The 23,118-nt window shown below is 37.4% G+C and overlaps 2 protein-coding genes across 2 annotated transcripts; both read left to right on the top strand.

The window, feature by feature from the left end:
* Positions 1-260: 260 nt before the first annotated feature.
* Positions 261-2,912, top strand: LOC128359640 (membrane progestin receptor beta-like). Its single transcript, XM_053320077.1, has 5 exons — positions 261-542; positions 642-754; positions 1,983-2,139; positions 2,216-2,434; positions 2,601-2,912. Exons 1-5 carry the CDS (start codon positions 261-263, stop codon positions 2,910-2,912), a joined length of 1,083 nt encoding a protein of 360 aa, XP_053176052.1.
* Positions 2,913-6,226: 3,314 nt separating this feature from the next.
* Positions 6,227-16,526, top strand: si:ch73-204p21.2 (uncharacterized). The gene is made up of 9 exons (XM_053320081.1): positions 6,227-6,280; positions 9,810-9,869; positions 11,575-11,701; positions 13,726-13,786; positions 13,875-13,938; positions 15,139-15,210; positions 15,558-15,617; positions 15,730-15,795; positions 15,931-16,526. Exons 3-9 carry the CDS (start codon positions 11,580-11,582, stop codon positions 16,197-16,199), a joined length of 714 nt encoding a protein of 237 aa, XP_053176056.1. The 5' UTR covers positions 6,227-6,280; positions 9,810-9,869; positions 11,575-11,579; the 3' UTR covers positions 16,200-16,526.
* The last annotated feature ends 6,592 nt before the right edge of the window (positions 16,527-23,118 follow it).

Below are 23,118 nucleotides of genomic sequence, written 5' to 3' on the forward strand. Positions count from 1 at the left end.
CTGCTTGGGACTCTAACCCACACATCTATCAGTAACACACCTGCTAATCAATTTTGCACATTTCTAACCACCAACACACCAGTCTTACCACCTGTCTGTCAAACCATCTCTACATATTAAAGCACCGACTTCTCCGTCTAATCTAAATCTCACCTGTGAACCACCTGCTCACATGATTTAAAGATGTATTTAACTCTTTCAGCTGGCGTCAGATCAACGAGGCGAACCGAACAAACTTTAAAGACTCGTCCTCTCCCGTCATGCCTGTGTCTTTCGCCCCTCCCCCGCTGTTCCTCACCTTGCTCCCCCTGCTGTCCCGCCTCCTGCCCTCCCTCCCCCCGACTGTGCGGGATGTGGACGTGCCCCCTTTGTTTCGGGAGCGCTTCATCCTGTCGGGGTACCGTCCCGTGGGCCTGACGTGGCGCTGCTACGTGCTCAGCCTCTTCCAGATCCACAACGAGACGCTGAACGTGTGGAGCCACCTGCTGGCCGCCGCCTGCGTGGTCACCAGGTTCCTGCTGTTCACCGTCCTCCAGGGAGGGGTACTGCAGTAGTCACAGTCCCGTCACAGTTTGTTTGACCTCCTGGTGTCTGACCGCCCTGTGTTTGACCTCCTGGTGTTTGACCTTTGACCTCCTCAGGGGATCCTGGGTTTTCGGCTGCAGGGTCCTGAAGGTCAGGGGTTTTCTTTGGACGCCTCCTCGCTGCCTCTGGTCCTCTATGTCTTCTCTGCTGTTATATACCTGAGCTGCAGGTGAGCCATAAAATAAACCTTACATTTTAATCTTTTTATTTTTTAAATATATTTAAGGATGTTTTCAGATATGTAAAAATACAGAATCTATGAATATGATTTGGTGTCTGAAGTTTAACTGTTGGTCACCAGATGTCTCCTCCTTCACTCTTTTCAATATTTGTGCACTGCAGGCTTCAAGCTCTTTAGCAGATGCATGTAAAAACAGTGTCAAAGTCTGCACAATGAGTTCAGTTCAGAGCTTTATTGTCCCTCGAGGGGAAATTTGGTTTGTAGTGACAGTAACAAAAACCAACTAACACAACAACCATAAAAACATAAATAAACAGTGACATAACAAACATCATTTAGTTCAAAGCACCTCTAGTCACAGTTACTATATCTTAAATTTCAATTCTCTTCCTTCTAAACTGTTTCCTCCCCATGTTTGTTACAGAATCATTGATGTTGTTTTCATCATGTTCAACATTAACAAATAACCTGTTTCTAAGACATGATTTATTGTTTCATGTTCATGATTTCCTCACTGCACTCTTTCTAAAACAAGCTTGAGAAACAAAATTGAAATTTTATCAACTTATGAAGTTAACAAACAGCTGCCTACCTCCACATCCATCTGACACAGAACACCAACTCCACCAACTCTTGAGAGAAATATCTGGCTCTTTAGCTGCAAGATTTTCCATCTTTACACCTGTGATTTTCTAACTTTGTGCTGGTTTTTGGTTTACAACAGCTGAACCAGACAGGAATATCCCACAAAACTAGGAGCTAAAAGAGGCTAACATCAATCAATCAATCAATCAATCAATCAGACTTCATTTATATAGCACTTTTCATACAATAAAATGTAGCACAAAGTGTTTTACACAATAAAAACAAGCAAAACACACACACACACACACACACACACACACACATACACACACACAAACACACACACAGAAGCAGAGATGATGACTCTTTTTTCTTCATGTAGTTTCCTGCAGCTGCCACTAGATGTTACTAAGGAGCCATATTTTACTCCATACCTGCTGCTGAAGGTGCTGCAGCACACATGTCTCAATGTGGCTGAGCTTTTTTAGGAACTCAAAGAAGCTGAAAGACTCCAGCTGCAGAGTTTGTGATAATTCTCTGTAGATGAGCCCCTCCAACTTACACAGAGTAGTTTGTTCTTTTGTTAATATGAAAATATTGATTGTTCACTGACTCGTGTTGCATGTTGCAGCGCTGCGGCTCACCTGCTGCAGTCTCACTCAGAGGAGGCACATTACTCGCTCTTCTTCCTGGACTACGTGGGCGTGGCCGTCTACCAGTACGGCTGCGCTCTGGCTCTGTGCGTGTACAGCTCTGACGCCGCCTGGAGGCAAAGCATGCTGGGACAGGTCAGTTTATGTTTCCTCAGAGGATGACATCACTCAGGAAGCAAACAGGTGTGCTGATGGATGTTGGTTGTTTCAGATCTTCCTCCCGGCCGCCGCCCTCCTCGCCTGGTTCTCCTGCATCGCCTGCTGTTATGCAAAGCTTCGTTTCCGGCGTCCGTACCCGCTGCACAGGAAGCTTTGCCAGGTGCTGCCCATGGGCGTCGCCTACCTGCTGGACATCAGCCCAGTGGCTCACCGCCTCGCCACGCACAGCTGGACCAGCAACTCTGCACTCCCACTGCACGGCCTGCAGGTGGCGCTTCTTACTCCTGATTTTACCCCTTTAAATTTAAGGGATTTTATATCTCAACTTTATTTACATTGCACATTACACACAATATGTACAGAAATCAGCCAAAGAGAAAAAGAACAATATAGACACTGAAGAGAATAATAATTTCAACCTGTCATTTCTCCACTAGGTGGTGCTGTTTCTACTCTCCGCTTTCTTCTTCTCTTGCCCCATACCTGAGCGTTTCTCCCCTGGCTGCTATGACATCGTCGGCCACGGCCACCAGCTCTTCCACCTCCTCCTGTCGTTCTGCACGTTGGCCCAGCAGGAGGCGCTGTTCCACGACTTCCTGTGGCGGCGGCCGGCGCTGCTCAGAGAGTTCGGAGAGGAGCACCTCCTGCTGGCCTGTGCCTCCTTCCCCTGCCTGGCGTTCTGCTGCGTGATGACGGCGCTCACCATGAGGCGGCGAGCTAAAGAACAACTGATGAAAGAGCAAAGATAGAAGAAGAAGAAAAAGAGTAAGGATGTGACTTCAGGGACTCAAACTGCTGAGGGATTTATTTTCCATTACGGAGAAGTTCTGTAGACAATCATGAGGTTTTTGTAAATGTGTGTGTCTGTGACTTTCTGGTTTCTCCGTTTTTTCTACATTTGACAGCTACACTATCAAAACTCAGACTGGAATTTTAGTCAAATCAAGTGATGTGTGAACTGGTGAACATCATAATCAATCTTTTTATGTTTTGTGTAAGAAAATATATAAACTGTAATGAGACTGCAGCTATTTGTCTGACTAACGAAGACAAAGAAAACCATTAAATCCTCACATTTGAAAAGCAGGAAACCAGCAAATGTTTTTAGTGTATTTGATAAAGAAATTACTAAAATGATTAATCAGTTATCAAAACAATTCATTCATTCTTTTGATTGACTAATCAATTCATTGAATAACAACACAGAGTTGTGTAGAAAATAATGAAGACATTTTTTTTTACATAATAATAAAAAACAGAAATGGGACTAAAAGCAGGTGCAGTGTCGGCCCCCAGCTGATTCCATGTTTTATGAATCAGTTCACCCCACCCTGAAAACTAAAATGGGTTGTGCTATTACTGCAAGAAAACAAATAAAGAATGTCCCCTTACTATTTTCAGCACATTTCACAACTTGAATTGACCTGATTGTACGTATAATATATTCTTATCAAAATATAGTAGTTTATTTATAAAGCACAATAGAATAATCTAGATAGCAAAAAAACAGTAGGGATAACATAACAATACTATCCTTTAAGCACACAGGAAATAATGTCAAGGAATAGTTGGAAAACACAGAGGAGAAAAAGGTGAAACATAAAACCTTCAGGCCAATGAAAGGCCTGAGAAAATATGTGGGTTTTAGGTTTCACCTTAAAAGTGTCAGAGGGGGAACGCTCAATTGAAAATGAGCTTTAGAGGCTCACGCATGATTGCCTTAACTTTCTGGTCTGTGAGTCTGAGAGATCTGGGTTGGGGGTTGGTATTAAAATTAAAATTTGAATGTAATCTTCCAGTGCTGTTCGACCCTCTCAACAACTGGCAGATACCCCATACAGCAAAGAAAACATGCAGATAAAACTGAATCTAACTATAAACCACAGAAATAAATAGAGAACCTCTTTTTTTTAATTGCACAATAGATGTTGTTATCTCTCTCTGGCAGTTCTCGGCAGGCCTCGCTCCACCAGTCAAGCAGTCAGTGTCAGTTTAAGTGTTTGGGTGGAGCTGTAGATAATGTTCTAGTTTCAGTTTGATTTAGGCTTTAATAAGCTTATCAGTCCCAGCTGCATGTGGTCAGAGAAACCGCCATAAAGACTATGAACACTCCCTCTGCCTTCTGTCACTAAAGGAGAACTTGTCATGGCAGAGTGCTCTGAAAAGGAACACCTGACAGATTCAATCAGCTGTTTGGAGCAAAACTTTATGTTATTGCACCTTCAGTTTGTACAGAGAAAGAAAAAGACAAGATGGGAAAAGACAGAAAGAAACTTGCGCAATAATAACATTTTGTAAAACATTAAAACTAATTAGACACAACTGCAGAGTTCATTAAAGCCACAGTATGAGTGTGTTGGACACTGCATGAAGCTAGTGGATCTTTCTCTAGGATACAGGAATGTGGACTTGTTTTCAGTCAATGAATAAAAGAGAGTCATATACAGAGTGTGGCACCTTCATAAACCTGCAGTTCAAAGTCCCGAATGATAAACAGGAGAAACATAAACTGTAAAACAGTGTGACATTAAAAGATAAGAAGAAAAGACTGATAACTAAAGGAACATTGACTTTAAAATGGAATAAAATTCAGATAAAACAACAAATTAAATAGAAAAGGCAAGGTAACATGATAGACCAGTTTAACCTAACAGCACAGCGACTGTGAGGCTTCCTTTATCAAACAAAACAGAAACGCACCTGCATGTTCCAGTGATTCATATGTTTATCTGATTTACATGTTTAATCATCTTGTTAGCTAACAAGCCGGCCACTAATCCACCTTGTAGTTTGCGGAGTTTTACTGACAAGAGGAAAATCTAGAAGCTAATACGAAGCTAATATGACCAAGAAACTGACATAATAGCCTTTTCTAAAACCTTAAAAGAAATAGGATTATGCCATCATCAATCAAATCACACTCTAGCTACAGAAATGTCATCAAACATGCTGACACAATGTTTGTTAAGCCTCCATTACTGTCAGTTACATCCAAATAAACACAGCTTTAATTTAAATTGAACTACACATTGTTTGTACCTGGTTACATATTGCCTGGTTGAATATTGTTGGATGTTTTAGATATTTGCCCTTTTTGATCTCACAAAGTTTGGTTTTGTTGCCTGGAGCCAAGTATATTAAAGCTAATTCTAAGCTAATGGAACAAAGAAGATACCACCATTAACCAGCTATCTAACTTTATAATTAGCAAGCTAGCTAGCATTTAACCGGTTTGCCTTTGAAAACAGACTTTGAGTTTTTAAGGTGGATTTATCTCTATTGATGAAACTTACGCTGAAACTTACACAGTTCCCACCTGCTGCCAGTCTTTGTGCTAAGCTAGGCTAATCAGTATTGGACACACAGAGATGAAACTGATAATTTTTTTCATCTCGACTCTGGTAAAGACGGAGAATAAGGCAGTCTCCATACAGTCACTGGCCTCTTTATATACCTGCTATATATATTGAATACCTGTACAATCTAATCTAATCCAATACAACAACTCTGCTATAATTTCTACTTTTATGAAGTTTATACATTTTCAGTTTTTGTTAACATTGTCAGAAAGGTGATAACTTTATTTTATATTTATTCTTGAGGTTGTACTAAGTGGTTGTGTTGTACTGGGGTGAATTATATTGATTAGTGTCCTTAATATTTAGCTTCTCTCATGTATGTTAAGGGAGTAGACAAAATATTAGGAACACCATTCAATAATAATGCATCCTAACACACCACACACCACCTCCCACTATGACCTCAGTAATAAACATAAAGTAGAATCATCACCTTCCTGACAATATGAACAAAAACTGAAAATGTATAAACTTCATAAAGTAGAATGTAAAGCAGAGCTGTTGTATTGGATTGCACAGCTGTTCCTAATGAAGAGTCCAGTGAGTGTGTGTGTGTGTGTGTGTGTGTGTGTGTGTGTGTGTGTGTGTGTGTTTGTGTGTGTGTGTGTGCAGTGTATGAACAGTGTGCATGTTTCTTTAAGCAGCAGAGTGCTTCATGTTTGTTCAGCCTGTCAATCAGTAAACCTGCAGCCAGAGAAACGCCTCATGTACAATATCTGAGCCTGAAGTCACAGCTGTCTGCACACACACGCACACAGGTAGGCTTTAACTTTAACTTTATACTCAACTTTAACTTCACTTTGACTCATTTATAATCTATAATCAATAACCATACAGTGGTTAATACCTTTTCTTTACATTTCTGTCAGATCTAAACTGAACTTTATCTCATCACAAGGTTCAGTCTTGTCCGTCTTGTCCGCCTTGTCATTCAGCTGGAGCTGCATTTGCATTTATTACTACAATTATTTAAACATGCTAATGTGAAAATATTAAAGAGTAATAAAAGAAGTCTAATTTTTTATTACTTTAAATGTGACAGACACCACAGAAATAATACATAAGTAAATAGTAACAAGTACGTGCCTACTATGAGTCATTGTAAACAGTAGTGTATGTTTGGGTCAGGGTTAGTATATTAAAACAAACATATATCAATATTTAAAATACAGTGATGTTATTTATATTTTGAATATATTTTAAATTTTTATTGACATTTTGACATATTATATGGCAAGATACTTACCAAGTATACTTCTCCTGTTTTCAGTGTATCAGCATGCATGTGTGATATGACAGTCAGATAGATAGATAGATAGATAGATAGATAGATGATTAGATGTTTATAGCTGCTACATCCACACTTAAGACAGCAACATGTTACATCACATAGAAGCACATCTCTAACTATCCAATGGGGAAAAAAACCTATAATACTTATCACTAAAAATACCCCAAAATACACTAAAAGGTGCCAGTTACAGATATCTAAAAGACGTAACTAGAAATAATATGACTATGATGTAAAATGTAATTAAATGGGGCATAAACACCCTGATGGTTTAAACAGGGACTTCCCCATCTCAGCTGAGCTATTCTGATGATTGATTATTATCTAATGCATTTGGTTACTCATGCGTTCCATTGTTTGTCTTTTTCATTTATTCATTGCTTTGTGTGAATTGATTTATTACAATAAAAGTAAACTGTAGCCTACTAAATTATTTATATTGTTATCATGTTTGGAAGATTTATATTTATAGTGCCTAAATAAAAAAACAAATCACTTTATACTTTGTTATATCTATACAGCGTCATAATCAAATTAATAACATTTGTTAAAAGACTAAATTCACCTTTTCGTCTTTAACAAGTGACTTTAATGTTCATTGTAATGTGAATTTTACACTTAAAATAAAATCTCAACCCAGAAAAACAAAGTGAGCATCGAGCAGTTGAAACCATACTGTCATTACAACAAAAGGACAAAAAGATAATTAATCATTTTAACACATAATTCGAGTCTACTGCAGTGTATATACAGTAAATTAAATAGTATAATGTATAGCCTCCATATCAACATCTGGTCTTCTTGGTTACATGTTGAAGATTACATGAAGAAGGCGTGATGTTGACACGTTGACTTATGAGTTGATATTTCGGAAGCATCTTTACTTTTTTTGTCTTTACTTGTAAAATGTAAGACGTCAACTTCACGTCTGATATAATACCTGAAACATCATCAGACTCAGCTAGATTTAGGCTCAGCTGTGTTTTGAGTTAATGCTAAAAATTACACTAAACTCAGAAATACTAATGTAACACACAGTCTGTAATTTGAGTGTGAAAGTTCAATTATTCATGTTGGAAATATTAGTTAGAACAATCATACCTATTAGCTTTTCCCTGAGCTTTCAGTAGCATCTCCTGGTCTTGAGCTTGCTCTGTTGCCATGGAGATGGGTCAGTTATCATCATACAGTATGTCTAACGTGTTCATTGGCTTAGATCAGGGGTGTCAAACATGTGGCCCGTGGGCCAGAACCGGCCCACCGAGAGGTCCAATCCGGCCCAGTTTCCTTCTTCCTCTTTTCCTTCCTTCCGTCTGTCCTTCCTACCTTTCTTCCTCCCTACCTCCTTGTCTTCTTTTCCTTTCTTCCTTCCTTTCTTCTTTTTATTCCTTCCTTTCTTCCTTCAGTCTATCCTTCCTTCCTTTCTTCCTCCCTGTCTTGTCTTCCATCCTTCCTTCCTTCTTTCCTTTCATCTGTCTTCCCTTCCTTCATTCCTTCCTTCCTTACTTCTTGTCTTCTCTTCCTTCCATCTGTCCTTCCTCCCTTTCTTCCTTCCATCTTTCCTTCTTGTATTCTCTTCCTTCTCCTCCTTCTTTTCTTCCGTCCTTCCTCCCTTTTAATGATCCGGCCCACATGAGATCAAATTGGGCTGTATGTGACCCTTGAATGAAAATTAGTTTGACACCCCTGTCTTAGATATACTGTTTCTAAGCTCCTTATTAAACATATTTATCATAGTTTATTTTTATGTATTTGATTTTTTTTTTTTGCCAGGCTAGTTTCATAATATTCAGTGAACTTTGATAATTACCAGAGGTCACATTCCACTGTAAACGTGATCAGTCATTAATCATTAATTACTTACTGAAAGCCTAAGTGTGCTGTTCTTTAATCAGCTGTTTGAAGCAGAGGTTGCCAACCTTTTCATTATTTAACACTTCAAAACCCCTTCATCCTTCTATTCGGTCTATGCACCGTTAATGTTTAGCTGTAATGGCTCCAATAACACTAATGGTTGAATGTAATGTTCTCATTATTACAAAGCTTTGTGTACACATTAGGTTTTTTGTGTGTTTGCCTCACATCTTGCAAATAAATGCACAAACGTGGACAGTAGATAGATAGAGATAGATAAAGAGTAATAAAAGAAGTCTATTTTTTTATTACTGTAAATGTGACAGACACCACAGAAATAATAAATAAGTAAATAGTAACAAGTACGTGCCTACTATGAGTCATTGTAAACAGTAGTAGTAACAATATTTGTATTTTAAATATATTTTAAATTATATAGACATTATAGATATAACATATTATATGGCAAGATACTTACCAAGTATACTTATCCTGTTTTCAGTGTATTAGCATGCACGTGTGATATGACAGTCAGATAGATAGATAGATAGATGGATAGATGGATAGATAGATAGATAGATAGATAGATAGATAGATAGATAGATAGATAGATAGATAGATAGATAGATAGATAGATAGATAGATAGATAGATAGATAGATAGATAGATAGATAGATAGATAGATGGATGGATGGATAGATAGATAGATAGATAGATAGATAGATAGATAGATAGATTACAGGTGCTAAATCCTGTTTTATGCACACACCTTTATGAATTATATAAAAAATTATTAAGACATTATCCATTACGTAATGCCCTATAAAATGCTTAATTGGCATTTTAACAATAATACGAGCTGATGCGGGAGGTTTAGAGGTGCTGGTAGATTAATATTATCACCTTTGGACAGAGCAAAGTTAACTGTTCACCCCTGTTTCCAGTTATTATGCTAAGCTACGCTAACCAGCTGGATAGTTAGTCAATGAGACAATTATTAATCTGTCAGAAAGTGAATGTGTCTTTTCCTTTAGATTACACTTTTGTAAATAAATGTTTGTGTGTCTTGAAGTTTCCCTGAAAACATGACACACCTGATCCTTTTTGTTTGTTCTGATGGTGTTTGTGTGTTTGTGTGACAGGGGTCGGTGAGGATGGTTAAACTGCTTCAGTCGTCGCTCAGCTGGAACTGAAAGAACGAGGTAAACATCCGAAAAACGGCCTGCAGCATGTTGGCTCAACAGGAAGTAAAAGCAGAAACACACAGAGCGTAGTTTGTCTCTATTTTACTTTTTTCATAACTCAAAGCCTGCACACTGTGGTGTTGACACATAAATACAACCACCTCATGTTTAGTTTATGTTTCCCACTAATTTCTATTTTTGGAACAAAAGGGAGCATGTGCTAAAAAAATTTGGATGTTATTATAAGACAATTCCTGTCCTCATACAAGTAAAAATACAGGCTCTGACCTTTGACCTCCGGCCTATGATTAACCATCAACATCAGTGTTTATTTACATGTTACAGTCGTCTGAGCTCCATGAAAACCCCTAAAATGCAAAAAGCAGTCTTCAAAACAGTCGCAGTCTTTGTGTCTGTGTCATAATATTTCAGTTTCCTGAAAATAATGTAAATTCAACGGAAACATTTCAGAGTTAAGCGCTATTCATTTTTAAAGTGTCCTCCCTGCATTGCATCATCCCTCGCTGGCTGACAGCTCTTCAGGTTTAGATTTACATGTTCAAACAAACTGATGTCAAACAGCCTGCAGCAAGTTTTCAACTGAGGGAGTTCACATCAGGATGAGAACAGTGAGGATAGTTAGGGTGAGTTTTAAATGATTATAATCCTCATTAAACACTTTACTGTAGTACAGTTTGAGGTACTTGTACTTTACTGTAGTACAGTTTGAGGTAATAGTACTTTACTGTAGTACAGTTTGAGGCACTTGTACTTTACTGTAGTACAGTTTGAGGTACTAGTACTTTACTGTAGTACCGTTTGAGGTACTTGTACTTTACTGTAGTACAGTTTGAGGCACTTGTACTTTACTGTAGTACAGTTTGAGGTACTTGTACTTTACTGCAGTACAGTTTGAGGTACTAGTACTTTACTGTAGTATTTCCATGTGATGCTACTTTCTACTCCACTACATTTATTTAACAGCTTTAGTTACTTTTCAGATGCAGATTTGACACAATGGATATTATAACAAGCTTTTAAAATACAACACATTGTTGAAGATGAAACCAGTCAGCAGTGTGTAGTCGGCTCACATTTCAGATATCTATGAGTTGTTAACAGCTCCACCAAATACTGATTCTTCCCTCTAAACTTCTCACATGCTTTCATTTCAATAAATGTTCAAATGATGCAATATTTCAGCAACAATCAAAGATTAGAGAAAAAGTCCAAAAACTCAAAAACACATTTGTGTATCAGAACTTAGTTGTTTCTTCTTTCTTCTCCTATTAATTATCTCATACTACATCACTCATAATACTGCAGTACTTTTACTGTAATACTGCATACTATCTCAAGCTCATGATACTTTTTCATGCAGGACTTTTACTTTTGGATTTTTTTTTTCTTTGCTCTTTTGGTACCTTAAGGATCGGAGTACTTCTTCCTGCACTGCTAACTAGTACGAGGATCCAGATTGAGACTGAAGTAAATTTTAACAGGCTGACTCAGAGACTCAGAGTTACTGAATTACTGAAACCAATTGATACCAAACAAATTAAACCTGAATGGAGCTAAAAATGCAAACAAACTCTTCAGACTTGAAGGAGTTGGCCACACCATCAGTAAATGTAGCGTGTGTCACATTCCTCAGATAGAGAGCTCGACATGACTCACTTCCTGTGCTCCTTGTACACCTTAACACCTCTCTGTTGTGTCTCAGTGATCATGGCTGCAGTCGGAGCAGAGTTCACCAGCTCTTGGTTCCTGGCATCAGGAGTCATCAGTTTCTTCATCCTCCTCCTCCTCCTCTCCATCTTCCTCACAGCTCTGTGCACCGATTGCAAAAGGTCGGCTCTTTTTTTGGTTCCTCGCCTTAAACCCCCAAGTTTAAAGTAGAAATCCAATGATATTCTGTATTATATTTAGTATTAGTGCAATGGAGCTAAAACACACACACTGTAGTTTGACTCACTTAATGTTTCCAACTTTTAAGGCAAAGCAGCTTTATTTATATAGTGCATTTCATACCCAGTGGCAACTCAATGTGTCTTAAGATAAGATAAGATAAGATAAGATAAGATGCGGAATGCGGAAATGTGCATTATTACAGCAGCAAGTGGACAATAAAATAGAATAAAAGAGCAGCAATAAGAAAACATTAAATAATAAGTACAACAACAAAAGAAACAATAATAGTAAAAATATATAATAAAAATAATTGTGACATTATTTACATTATTTACAAGAGTAATGGTATTGAGTGGTAATATACCAGAGCAGAGGTGATATTCTTATTGCACAGATCAAATTGAAATAAATATATGTGTATATTATATGTATGTTGCACACAATTGAAATTAGTAGCATACATGAAATACTAATATTGCACTAATATTTACATAAAAACAAACATTTAACAGTAAGAATTGGAAGCATGAAAACATAGTTAAAAAAGTAAAATCGAATTATAGTAATATTACTTTATTATTTATTTTATATATTCTATTATTTATTTTATGTATTTTATCATTTAATTTATTTTATTATTTTATTTATTTATTTTATAGATGCAATACCGCGAGTGACCACTGAGTGTCGCCCTCGGGTCGCAGCGTTCAGGCTTTCTGTTATGAGGCCTACTGCGCATGCTCAGTAGTGTTTCCCCCGCTCGCTTTTTCTCGGTTAGTGCAGGTTAGATGACGTTTTACTAATATGAAATGCCGCGGGTGGATTTTAGAGATGCAATTCCGCGAGTGACCACTGAGTGTCGCCCTATCGCCTCGATGGATCAAACGTTCATAACATAAAGAGTCATAATTGAGCTTGTCTGTAATTTTGAAGCGTCCTGTCAACAGTTTTACAAACATCTCTTTTACAACAGGTGCTCTATGAGGGAAATGTTGTTTACGCTGCAGGGGCATTTATAGATGCAATACCGCTAGTGACCACTGAGTGTCGCCCTCGGGTCGCAGCGTTCAGGCTTTCTATTGTGAGGCATACTGCGCATGCTCAGTGGTGTTTCCCCCCGCTCGCTTTTTCTCGGCTAGAAGACGTTTTACTAATATAAAACCTCGATGGATCAAACGTTCATAACATAAAGAGTCATAATTGAGCTTATCTGTAGTTTTGAGGCGTCCTGTCAACAGTTTTACAGACGTCTCTTTTACAATGGTGCTCTATGAGCCGCAGGAGGATTTTATAGATGCAATACCGTGAGTGACCACTGAGTGTCGCCCTTCACCTCAAATAATACATCCATGGTCAGTCTAAGCATGTATCTTATATTTTGAATGTGAATCTGACACAGTGTTTGGACCTGAGAAATTATAATTTTAAAATGTTCATTAGTTTTTTATTATAATAATATTAACAATAATAATAATAATAATAATAATGATAATAAAAATGAACATTATTTAAGTTTATTAAGTTTAATTTCAGTTTAGTTTTAGTGAGTTTAACAAGTGATAAAGTAGTTTTAGTTTAGTTTTTGTTTAGTTTTCAGTCTTAGTTTTAGTGTTTCAGGTATTAGGAGGAAAGCCTTGATTAGTAGACGCTGTAAAGAATGAAATAATGCTGACACTCAACAAGTCACAATGAACACTATAGTCATAATAATAATAATAATAATAATGGAGACAATGAAAAGAAAACTAAAACCAAGCTGATTTTAGCTGCAGCAACTTTAGTTTTACATTGTTCATTGTAATTTTTATTTAGCGTATATTTAACTACAATAACCCTGGTTTGGACTAACAACAGGGGGATCATCAGATAGCTTGACAGCTTTATATTTACAGGTGTAAAACTACAACGTGTGTAGCTACTGAATTGTTTTATAAATAAAGTTAATATTTTCTCCCTTTTGTAGACGTTCATTTGAGCTGCGAGAGCCTCAACCGGACAAATATCCTCCAGCTCTCATCAGAGTGGTGAGACTGATTTATCATATTGTGTTTATATGTGTTATAGATTTATAGCTATTGTTCAGAAACAAAAGAAAAAAATGTTGATTGACAGGTGAAGCTGGAGGAGGTGGCGAGGGAGAATCCGATGATCAATGAGATCCAAAATGATGAAAAAGGTGAGTGACGGTTTTTCATCTACATCTTCTTTTAGGAGTTTCATGAAGTCTTGAGTGTGAAAATATTTTTTCACCAAATTTGTCACATGAACCAGACCAAGTTAATGTTATGCAAGTTAAGAAACTAGACATACTTTCACACTTACAAGCTTCGACTTACAAGCAGTAAATTTACTCCTGTATGTACCATTTTGAGTATTTCCATTACTTTATACTTTTATTTTCCTTTTTCAGACGCAAATGTTGTGCCTTTATATCCACTTTATATGTCTATTTACTTTCGCCTTTCCAGATAAATATATCATATGTGAAACATTTCAATAGAGCTGCAATGATAAGTCTATTGGTTGATTGGTCAATTAATCATCTGAAAATTATCTGGCAACCATTATGATGATAGTTTGATCACTTCAGGTTTGAGCTTCTCAAATGTAAAGATTTGATGTTTGAATATCTTTAGACTCTAATCAATCAGACAGTCAGACATTGTTCAGGTAAAACACATCACACAACTCAACAAAAAGACACAGAGGAGTCAAAGTCAAAGTCCACATCAGAGAAAGGCACACCTACATTACTGACAAGTCTCCTTTGTGTTTTGTTTTGTTGTCTACGAGCACCGGAGGAAAAATGTGCTGATATTTAATCTCCACCTTCGAAACCGTGTCAACAATGAACTGGAATTGGAACATAATAAAAAAGAAAATTAAAGATTAACTTAAAAACTTTTTCTACCCTAAAGATGTCCTTATGTCGCTATCACCTGTCGTAAATAGTTAAAACACAAATGTTCTCTAAACATTACCTCAGTGTTGTCCACCTACAGACATACAGTGTATGATGTGAATTATCTCAGGTCATCTAAATGAGCTTTGGTGGACAGAAGACTCGTTACATTTGAGCCCAGTCATTCCTCAGCTTGATGGAAAATTACAGACAGGTGTGTCTCACTCAGAGCTGCAACCTCCTCATTGTGTTCCTGAGAATAAAACATGACTAGGCGATAAAACTTCAGTCAATCAATCAATCAATCAATCAATCTTTATTTTTGAATATACATTTTTAAAATCACAACAAAAGGTTCAGTCCACTGTTTTGCAACTTAAAAAAAGAGCAAATCTCAACAACACAGAAGCAGGTTGAATGTTCATCCTTTTTTTCATTCCTGTATTTCCTGTGTGTTTCTGTCTGCTTGTTCAGAGTTTAAACCTGAAGGAAACTCCGTCCCGATCACTCAGTGGAGTAACCACATGGGGGCGCCACAGCACCAAGGTGAGTCTGTCCTGTCAGTCAATGACTGTCTGTCACTGTACAGTAAGTGTGTGTGTGTGTGTGTGTGTGTGTGTGTGTGTGTGTGTGTGTGTGTGTGTGTGTAAGTTAATGTGAATACGACCCAATGTGTTAATTTAATGTGAGGCTCCACAAATATCACAAATATGTCAAAAAACTGTGTCATCTTCTTTAGAGAAACTATTTCTGTAGAATCATTATGAATTATAATATGTTCATACACATATAGTGAAGAGGATTTGATATTAAAAAAGTTTTTTAAAAAAAGGTTCTGGCTTCGGGAATCCATTATGTCAAGTATGGAAGTACAAATGTGTCTGTGTCCTCAGATGGTCAGACCAATGGCAGCACAGCAGTGAAGACAGGAAGTGATCTGGATGCTGTTATCGGTAATTATTTAATGATTTACTCATTTAATTAATTCATTAGAACATTAAAACGAATGACTATGTTTCCCATGGTGCCTCACTCCCACTTCTGTGTGTGTGTGTGTGTGTTCAGAGTCAAATTCTGAGGCAGACGAGTCGGTGACGTTCACTCCGTGGAGGAGCCACTTGTTGGACTCAGGTCTGTTTTTTTATGTTTTTACTGAAATCATTTCTAATTTGAGTGAACGTGACGTGAAGTATTAAAGAAGCATGAAAGCTTGAAAGATGATTGAAACGTTCATAATTATAAACTGAAAGAGCATTTCTTCTACAGACTCCACAAACATCTACCAGACCATCGAAGCACGACGGCGCAGCGGCGACGCGTCATCACGGCCGACCATCTGTGAACCGGCGCAGGACGAGGGAGGAGCGGCAGATCTGAGTGACCGCGACAGAAACTCAGTGTACGCACGAGTCAGCAAGAAGGTGAGACTGGACGCGCCCCCCGTCATCACACCTGAGAAACAGGTGGAGGACAAGGAGGAGGAGGAGGAGCCTTCACCTCCGCTGCCTGACAGGAAGGAAGAGCTGGAAGGATGATGATGATGGTGAAGGACAAATCATGAAAGACTGACGATAAAGGACAAACAACGCAGAATGAAAAAAAAGGATAACGGACAACAGAAGGATGAAACATAATAAATTACAAAACATGAAAAAAGACAAAAGGACAAAAGAAGAGATGTGGATAAAGGATAAAACATGAAGGACAAAGAATAAAGATGAAGACGGAAACCAAATGAAAGACATGGAAGATGGAGGACGAAGGACAACATGTGATCAATAAAGGTGGATGTGTCTTAAACCAACAGTCAGTTTTCTAAATGAACATAGCATGTGTTTTTCTTGCTGTAATGATTCCTCCTGTTGATAGATCCCTTCATAATACACTTACAATGGATGGAGGACTAAATCCACAGTCCTCCGTCTGTGGAAACATGGATTTAAAAGTTGATGTGAAGCTAATATGAAGCTTCAGCGTCCAAATGAGTCAAATCTTCATCTTCTATGTTTCAACGTTACAGTGTTTTTAGTAGCAAAGTCTTTTTGTTACTATACTTCCACCACAGCTCAACAGGAAACACTAAGAGGGAATCTGATGCTAAAAACACTGTAAATGTGTCAGACATCACTGATATGACTAACTCACACTGCCGTAGCTCAATAGAAGTTGATCATCTACTTTAAATGTCTGTGTGGATAGTCAATATGAACAGGAGGAATCATTACAGAGAGGAAAATCTCTTTACTGTTCATATGGACATCTGACTGCTGGTTTAAGACACACTTGAAATATTGTGAACTAGTCCTTTTAAAAGGCTCCTCCAGCAGTTTACTGATGGATTTCACTCTTATAACATTGGGGGACTCACAAAATACAGACTTTTAACAGTAGTGGTGAAGATCTTTTGACCTTTAGTCTTTTTAATTGCGGTAAAAAACTCCACCAGAAACGCTGAATCCTACATTTCCCATAATGCACTTGAACAGTGGGTTTCATCAGAGCGTCAAACTTTGCACATCCAGTTTGTAAAACACATTATTATTCTTTTAAAATAAAACGTGTCATCGACTCTGATGACATCACTATGACATCATCAGGGTTACTTTTAACGTTACACACCTGTTTTCACAGGTGGTCGAAGATTACTCAAGTTGAGTTAACATATTTTAATGTGTAAAGTCATTTATTATATAATATGCTCCTTTAAAGAATGACTGATTGATGTATTTAAAGGAGCATATCCACATTTTTTAACCGTTTAAACTACTTCATATTTATATTGCCAATCACTGCTGATCAGTTTCCAATCATCCATCAGCTTTTGGATTTATTTCTTTCAATCCAGACAGATCCACTGATTTCACTATAAATAAAAAAAATAAGTTGCAAAGCCGTGAACCTTTCTGCAGGGAGATAATCCAGCACAGTGAACATTTAGTCTCTGTTATAATGTATTTTATATCTTGATTAGTTCTTTATGATGAATGCAGACTTCAGTACGTGTTTACAGACAAAGTGTTTCACCTTCAGTTTGTGTTAAATGTTCAGCAGCAGCAGCAGCATGAAGACTCTTTATGTTTGATGCATTAAAGGCTCAGTTATGTTTTATAGCTGTAATATCTGAGCAGCAGAATTATGTTTATATTGTTTGACATGTATGAAGGTGTATATTTGTTCTTCCACTTATTATATTATTATTCTTGTTTATATTTGTGCTTTTAGTTGAAATAACATAATAATAATATTAATGATAAATAAATGAAATGTATGTATATGATGTAGAAGCACACATGACTCTGAGAGCAGACTCAAGCTGTGTCGATGTCTTCTGTAAATTAAAGAACTGAGATTCTACTTTGTTTGTAGATTCTTTGTTTTCATTTTCTGTAATAAGTTCATTTTTTTTACAAAGTGCTTTGACAGATAAAAGTAAAAGACACACAACAGAGAGAGCAGTAACAAGGCTAGCAGTAAGAAGAGGAAAGTAGAAGACGATGAAACTCAATAAGGAGGCGATGAAAAGATTTTTTAAAAAGACAGTAACAATGAAATTAGTTTTTAAGAAGTGATTTAAAAGAAGTTACAGATTCTGTGAGCCTTATCTCTTCAAGCAGGTCGCTCCAAAACCGAGGGGTCACCATTAGATTTCAGCCTCGGCTTAGGCCCCAAACCTAAAGATCTAAGACTCATACAGGGGTCAACACTTATGCCAGACCCAGACGTGCTTTAAAGGTGATCTGTAAAATCTTAAAATCAACTCTAAAACAAACAGGGAGCCAGTGGAGAGAAGCCAGGATTAGGGTGATGTGATGGTGTCTGTTGAAACCAGTAAGAAGCCGAGCTGCTAGTTGGATGAGAGAGAGACTTTTGGGAATGCACTGACTTGAGTCTAGAGATGGTTCTTAATTACAGAAAACAGGACGGGACAACTTTTTTGATGAGTGGATCAAAACATAAATCTGAATCCAACAGCACTCCAAGATTTCTGGTAGTGGGTCTCATGTTGGTGGAAAAAGAAACTCTACAGAGTCCCGACTGTTCGGACAGTTCTGGACTTTCCCTGCAAGTATTAAGTTAGATTCTACATTTTCTAATTACTGCAGCTCCTTTTAACACCAGCAGCACACTTCTCTGATTCAGTTCCTGTTTTCTCTCGGCCTGAATCCTGTATCCACCAGTCTGCCTCAGTGCAGCGCTGCCACCTGCAGGCTGACTGAAGCCACTGCAGAATGTTTTTACACCAGTTCACAATTTCTGAAGTCTGTCTTAATACTGCAGAATGTTTTCATGCTCATTCCTCCTGTTCATACTATTAGAAGATTAGAAGATCCCTTTATAATGTACATCTGCTGGGAGAGCTGCAGTCACTACAACAAGGTTTCATCACAGGACACATTAGTTCTCATTCATCTCTCTAAGATGTCACAAATACTGTAGAAAACAGTGAAGCAAACAGAAAAAGAAACAGAAAAACCTTCACACAAACGCAACATACTCATTCATTACAACCAGCTGCATCACACAGACACACACTGCTGTCTAACATCCTGTCATTATTGATTCCACCAGCTGTCATTTTAAGATTTCCACTGAGCTTTAATGTTTTATAACTTTTTGAATGTTCCAGTGATTTTTCATTTGTCAGTATGGAGACACATCTCAGTTTAAATGGAGATGTTCTGATGGTGGATTCAGCTACATGGAACAAGACATGAAAGTACTGACTAGGTGACTTCAGATGTCCTGTTCTTTGGTGTGTTGTGTTAGGGGGACGAGTGCTCACACAGCAGACAGAAACAGTCTTCTGTTCCCACAACATGTTTTATACAGCTAGTATGTTCACATAGTTAAACAGACAGCCAAACTCCATTTTCATGAGCCAGGAAGCGAGCGCCTTGCTCCTTTTATTGACTATAATCTTCAGCATGACAGGTGAAAATTACAAGTGAAACTGTAATAAACAGAAAAATAAAAAGACATAATATATTTTAGCTGTTACAGCAAAATTATTATATGAATAACACAGCTGGCTAATAAGTGCTAATATCAATTTTCAACACAATATATGCTGGTCATACATTAACATGGAAAGTTATCATTAGCACCATCAATGTAGACCAAAAATAATTCTTATTGACTTCCCTCTGCACACACAACTACTCAAACTGTACAAAAGAAGAAAAATAATGATCAAACTTACAGCCATTACTTTCGAGGGTGTGAAAAGAGTTGAAGACAGAACAACTTTCACCACAAATTAAGGTGAACATACTCAGAGTTGATTGAACTAATTCAGATCAGCTGTTCTGGAAATGAATTCCATCTCAGAGTAAGTCAACTCAGAGTTCAGGGTTAAACTCAGAGTTTGTTGAACCTCCTTTCTGGATTCCTTCTCTAAAGCAGCCACACTCCACCAATAAGCCTGATTCCTCTCACCTGCCAATAAGGGTGTTCATCAGTCTGCCAGCCTCACTAAATAATAATAATAATAATACTAAAAACCTTTATAATAGCTCTTTTCATAAAACGTTACAAAGTGCTTTATATACAATTAAAAAAGACAAAAATATTATGTTAAAAGACAGCAAAAGACAATAAAACAAACATTAAAATGAATAAAAAGCCAGTCTAAAATAGTGAGTTTTTAAAGTGACTCAAAAGAAGAAAGTGTGTTCGCTTCCTTGATCTCCTCCAGCTGGTCGATCCACATCTGAGGGGATCGAACATGATTAAACAGAATTATAGTTTCATTATTATTATTTTTTTTAGATCTCTCATCTCACAGGTTGCTGTCTAGTAAATACTTGTATGTGATTGGATGTTCCTTCCATGTGATCACTTGGAGCTGCTCTTCAATGCTCCTCCTAAACTTCTCAGTCAGTAGAAGTGAGTCTCTGATAAATGTGTCTTTTTGTCCACTTACAGCAGAGAACTGTTTTACTCCTCAGTCGCTCTTTAAATCATTCTGAAGCTTAATTCTTACAAGTTTGATAAACTTAGGATCTGGTCTGTATTTCTAGGAGAACTCACCACCTGCAGCACGGCTACAAAACTCATCACCACAGTGTGATGCCATCACATCATCTGACAGCTGCCACACAGTGGTTCTGACTCCTAAACTGCTGTTCCTTCAATTAAAGACCTCCATCATGGATAACTGTATCTGATTAAAAAGAAGAATTTAGTGCAGCATATTGTAGCTCTAATCATCTGTTAGACATATTACAAATAGCCTAGTGCCATACATTATTCTGAAAGCCCTAGTTTGTGCAGTTTCCCATATCTGACTGTAACTGAAGTCAAAACCAGTCTAACCTGTGACAGAAACCCAGCCAGTGTCAGATATCACACATCACGTGATGTAGTTCTACTATCTGTCCACTAGATGGAGCCAACTGACCATCTAATGAGCTAAAGATCAGCTCAGCATTATCAGCTGCTGTTAGTATCTCTGACCAACAACATCACTCAGCAGCTTGGCTGTGATGCTTTTTTATCCAAAACACGAACATCTGACATCTCTGAGTTTTTTTCAGCTTCGGATGTTCTAATTCCTTCCATTACATGTGTCTTTGAGTCTGATGTTTGACTTTTGGACAGATTTTATTAATAATAATAAAATATAAGTTATGATAATGTGTCAGATTTTGTGTTTACAGCTTGTTTAGCAGAATCTGACCAAATGTTCACTGCCAACCTTCACAGATCTTAGTTTGTGTTGTGAATGTTGTATTTCTAGTTTGATGTATTTAATACCTTACATCAGGGGTCAGCAACCAGGTTTAACCATGGGCCAGTTTATTCAGGATCTTTTATTGGGGGGTTGTTAACTGCTGTAGTGGAAACTCAGACTGATATGTTTGAATTAATTGAAGAATAAAATTAAGATTTCTGAGAAGGTATCTGAGGGGGAAATAGCATCAACACACCATTTCTGTTGGACTGTCAAACATTGTGTTTGTGAAGAACAAACCTGTTCTGGTCACACAGGCTAACGTTGTGGAATTCACACATTAAACTTTAAGTTCTGGCAGGTTTATTAGATTTAATTTCAGCACCTTTACTGTTCAAATAGCAGAGCACAACTATGTTTTCTCTCCTGGTGTTGGGGCAGGATTAGATGTAATATGGTTATATTGCAATGTTAGTATCTACAGGAGTGTTGATACAGAAATCCGTTTTTCTCTAATCTTTGATTTTTGCTGAAATATTGGATAATTTGAACATTTATTGAAATGAAAGCATGTGAGAAGTTTAGAGGGAAAAATCACTATTTGGTGGAGCTGTTAACAACTCATAGACATCTGAAATGTGAGCCGACTACACACTGCTTTTTGTAAGACGTCGAAAGACAAAAAGGTTGGAAGCCACTGGTTTCATCTTTAACAATTGTTAAGATTGTTATATTATTCATTGTTTCAGTAAAGTGAGGATGCTTTCAACAATTATGCCATGAATAGTTTTTATTGATGATAGTGAGATAAAATACATGTAAGAACCATAAAAACACTCAAAAACATTATAAAAGCTAATGGATTTGCAGAGTCTGTTTTTTTCTGTTATTGTACATCTCAAATTTATGCACATATCAGAAATCATGATGACGATTATACAGATATAATTATGAGTAACATAAGGTATTTGAAATCATTTACAAATGTAATGTAAGCACGGAAAACATCTCGTATTAACACTTCCATGTACGTTGCAGTTGTGTGTAATTAAAAACATGAAATAAAAATACACATCAAGACTACTGTCTGTGAATGTGTTATAATATTGTGTACAAATCAAAACCATAACTCTACTATTCAAAACAACATGAAAAATATACATAGAAAATATCAACCAGAACTTAAACTCAAAAATAAATGTAAGAAATATAACCACTTTGATTACTTAGCATGTTAAGGAGTAATATGAATATACAAATACAACATACATATTCAAGTTACACATCTACTGTATAAGGAATATTGGAGCCTTTACATCCATTAATCAAAAGACTTCAGGTGCTGCTGTAGGAATTCATACTCAGTCCTATGTGTCATCCTTACACTTAGCAAGTCGTCCTCAAACTAAAAACCAATACATCAGCTCTTTGTACATTTCACACATGGAGCCATCACCACAGAGAGGTTCTAGGACTTCTGATGCATGGTGATATGGATCACCAGCCAATCATCTACCAGGGCTGGAAGTCAATCCACTTATTGCCTTCAGTCTTAACACACATTAACATGAATCATAAAGAAGGAAAAATCATATTTGGGTGTTTGAGTCTGAGACAGATCTGCTTCACAGTGCAGAGTGTGTGTGATGTTTGATTTCAGCAGCTGATCTTCAGTCAGCAGAGTTTCTGTCCACAGGAGAGACTCTCCCTCCTACAGAGGAACCAGAGAGACTCTCCCTCCTACAGAGGAACCAGAGAGACTCTCCCTCCTACAGAGGAAC

Source organism: Scomber japonicus, chromosome 1 (genome assembly GCF_027409825.1).
Source record: "Scomber japonicus isolate fScoJap1 chromosome 1, fScoJap1.pri, whole genome shotgun sequence".
NCBI lineage: Eukaryota > Metazoa > Chordata > Actinopteri > Scombriformes > Scombridae > Scomber > Scomber japonicus.

What these genes read in the sequence shown, in the direction of transcription:
- LOC128359640 (XM_053320077.1), top strand. Translation starts at nt 261, where the DNA reads ATGCCTGTGTCTTTCGCCCCTCCCCCGCTGTTCCTCACCTTGCTCCCC. An exon ending in GGCAAAGCATGCTGGGACAG is followed by an intron (nt 2,140 to 2,215) that starts GTCAGTTTATGT and finishes TGGTTGTTTCAG; the next exon opens with ATCTTCCTCCCGGCCGCCGC. An exon ending in CACTGCACGGCCTGCAGGTG is followed by an intron (nt 2,435 to 2,600) that starts GCGCTTCTTACT and finishes TTTCTCCACTAG; the next exon opens with GTGGTGCTGTTTCTACTCTC.
- si:ch73-204p21.2 (XM_053320081.1), top strand. Translation starts at nt 11,580, where the DNA reads ATGGCTGCAGTCGGAGCAGAGTTCACCAGCTCTTGGTTCCTGGCATCA. An exon ending in CTGTGCACCGATTGCAAAAG is followed by an intron (nt 11,702 to 13,725) that starts GTCGGCTCTTTT and finishes TCCCTTTTGTAG; the next exon opens with ACGTTCATTTGAGCTGCGAG. An exon ending in GGGGGCGCCACAGCACCAAG is followed by an intron (nt 15,211 to 15,557) that starts GTGAGTCTGTCC and finishes CTGTGTCCTCAG; the next exon opens with ATGGTCAGACCAATGGCAGC.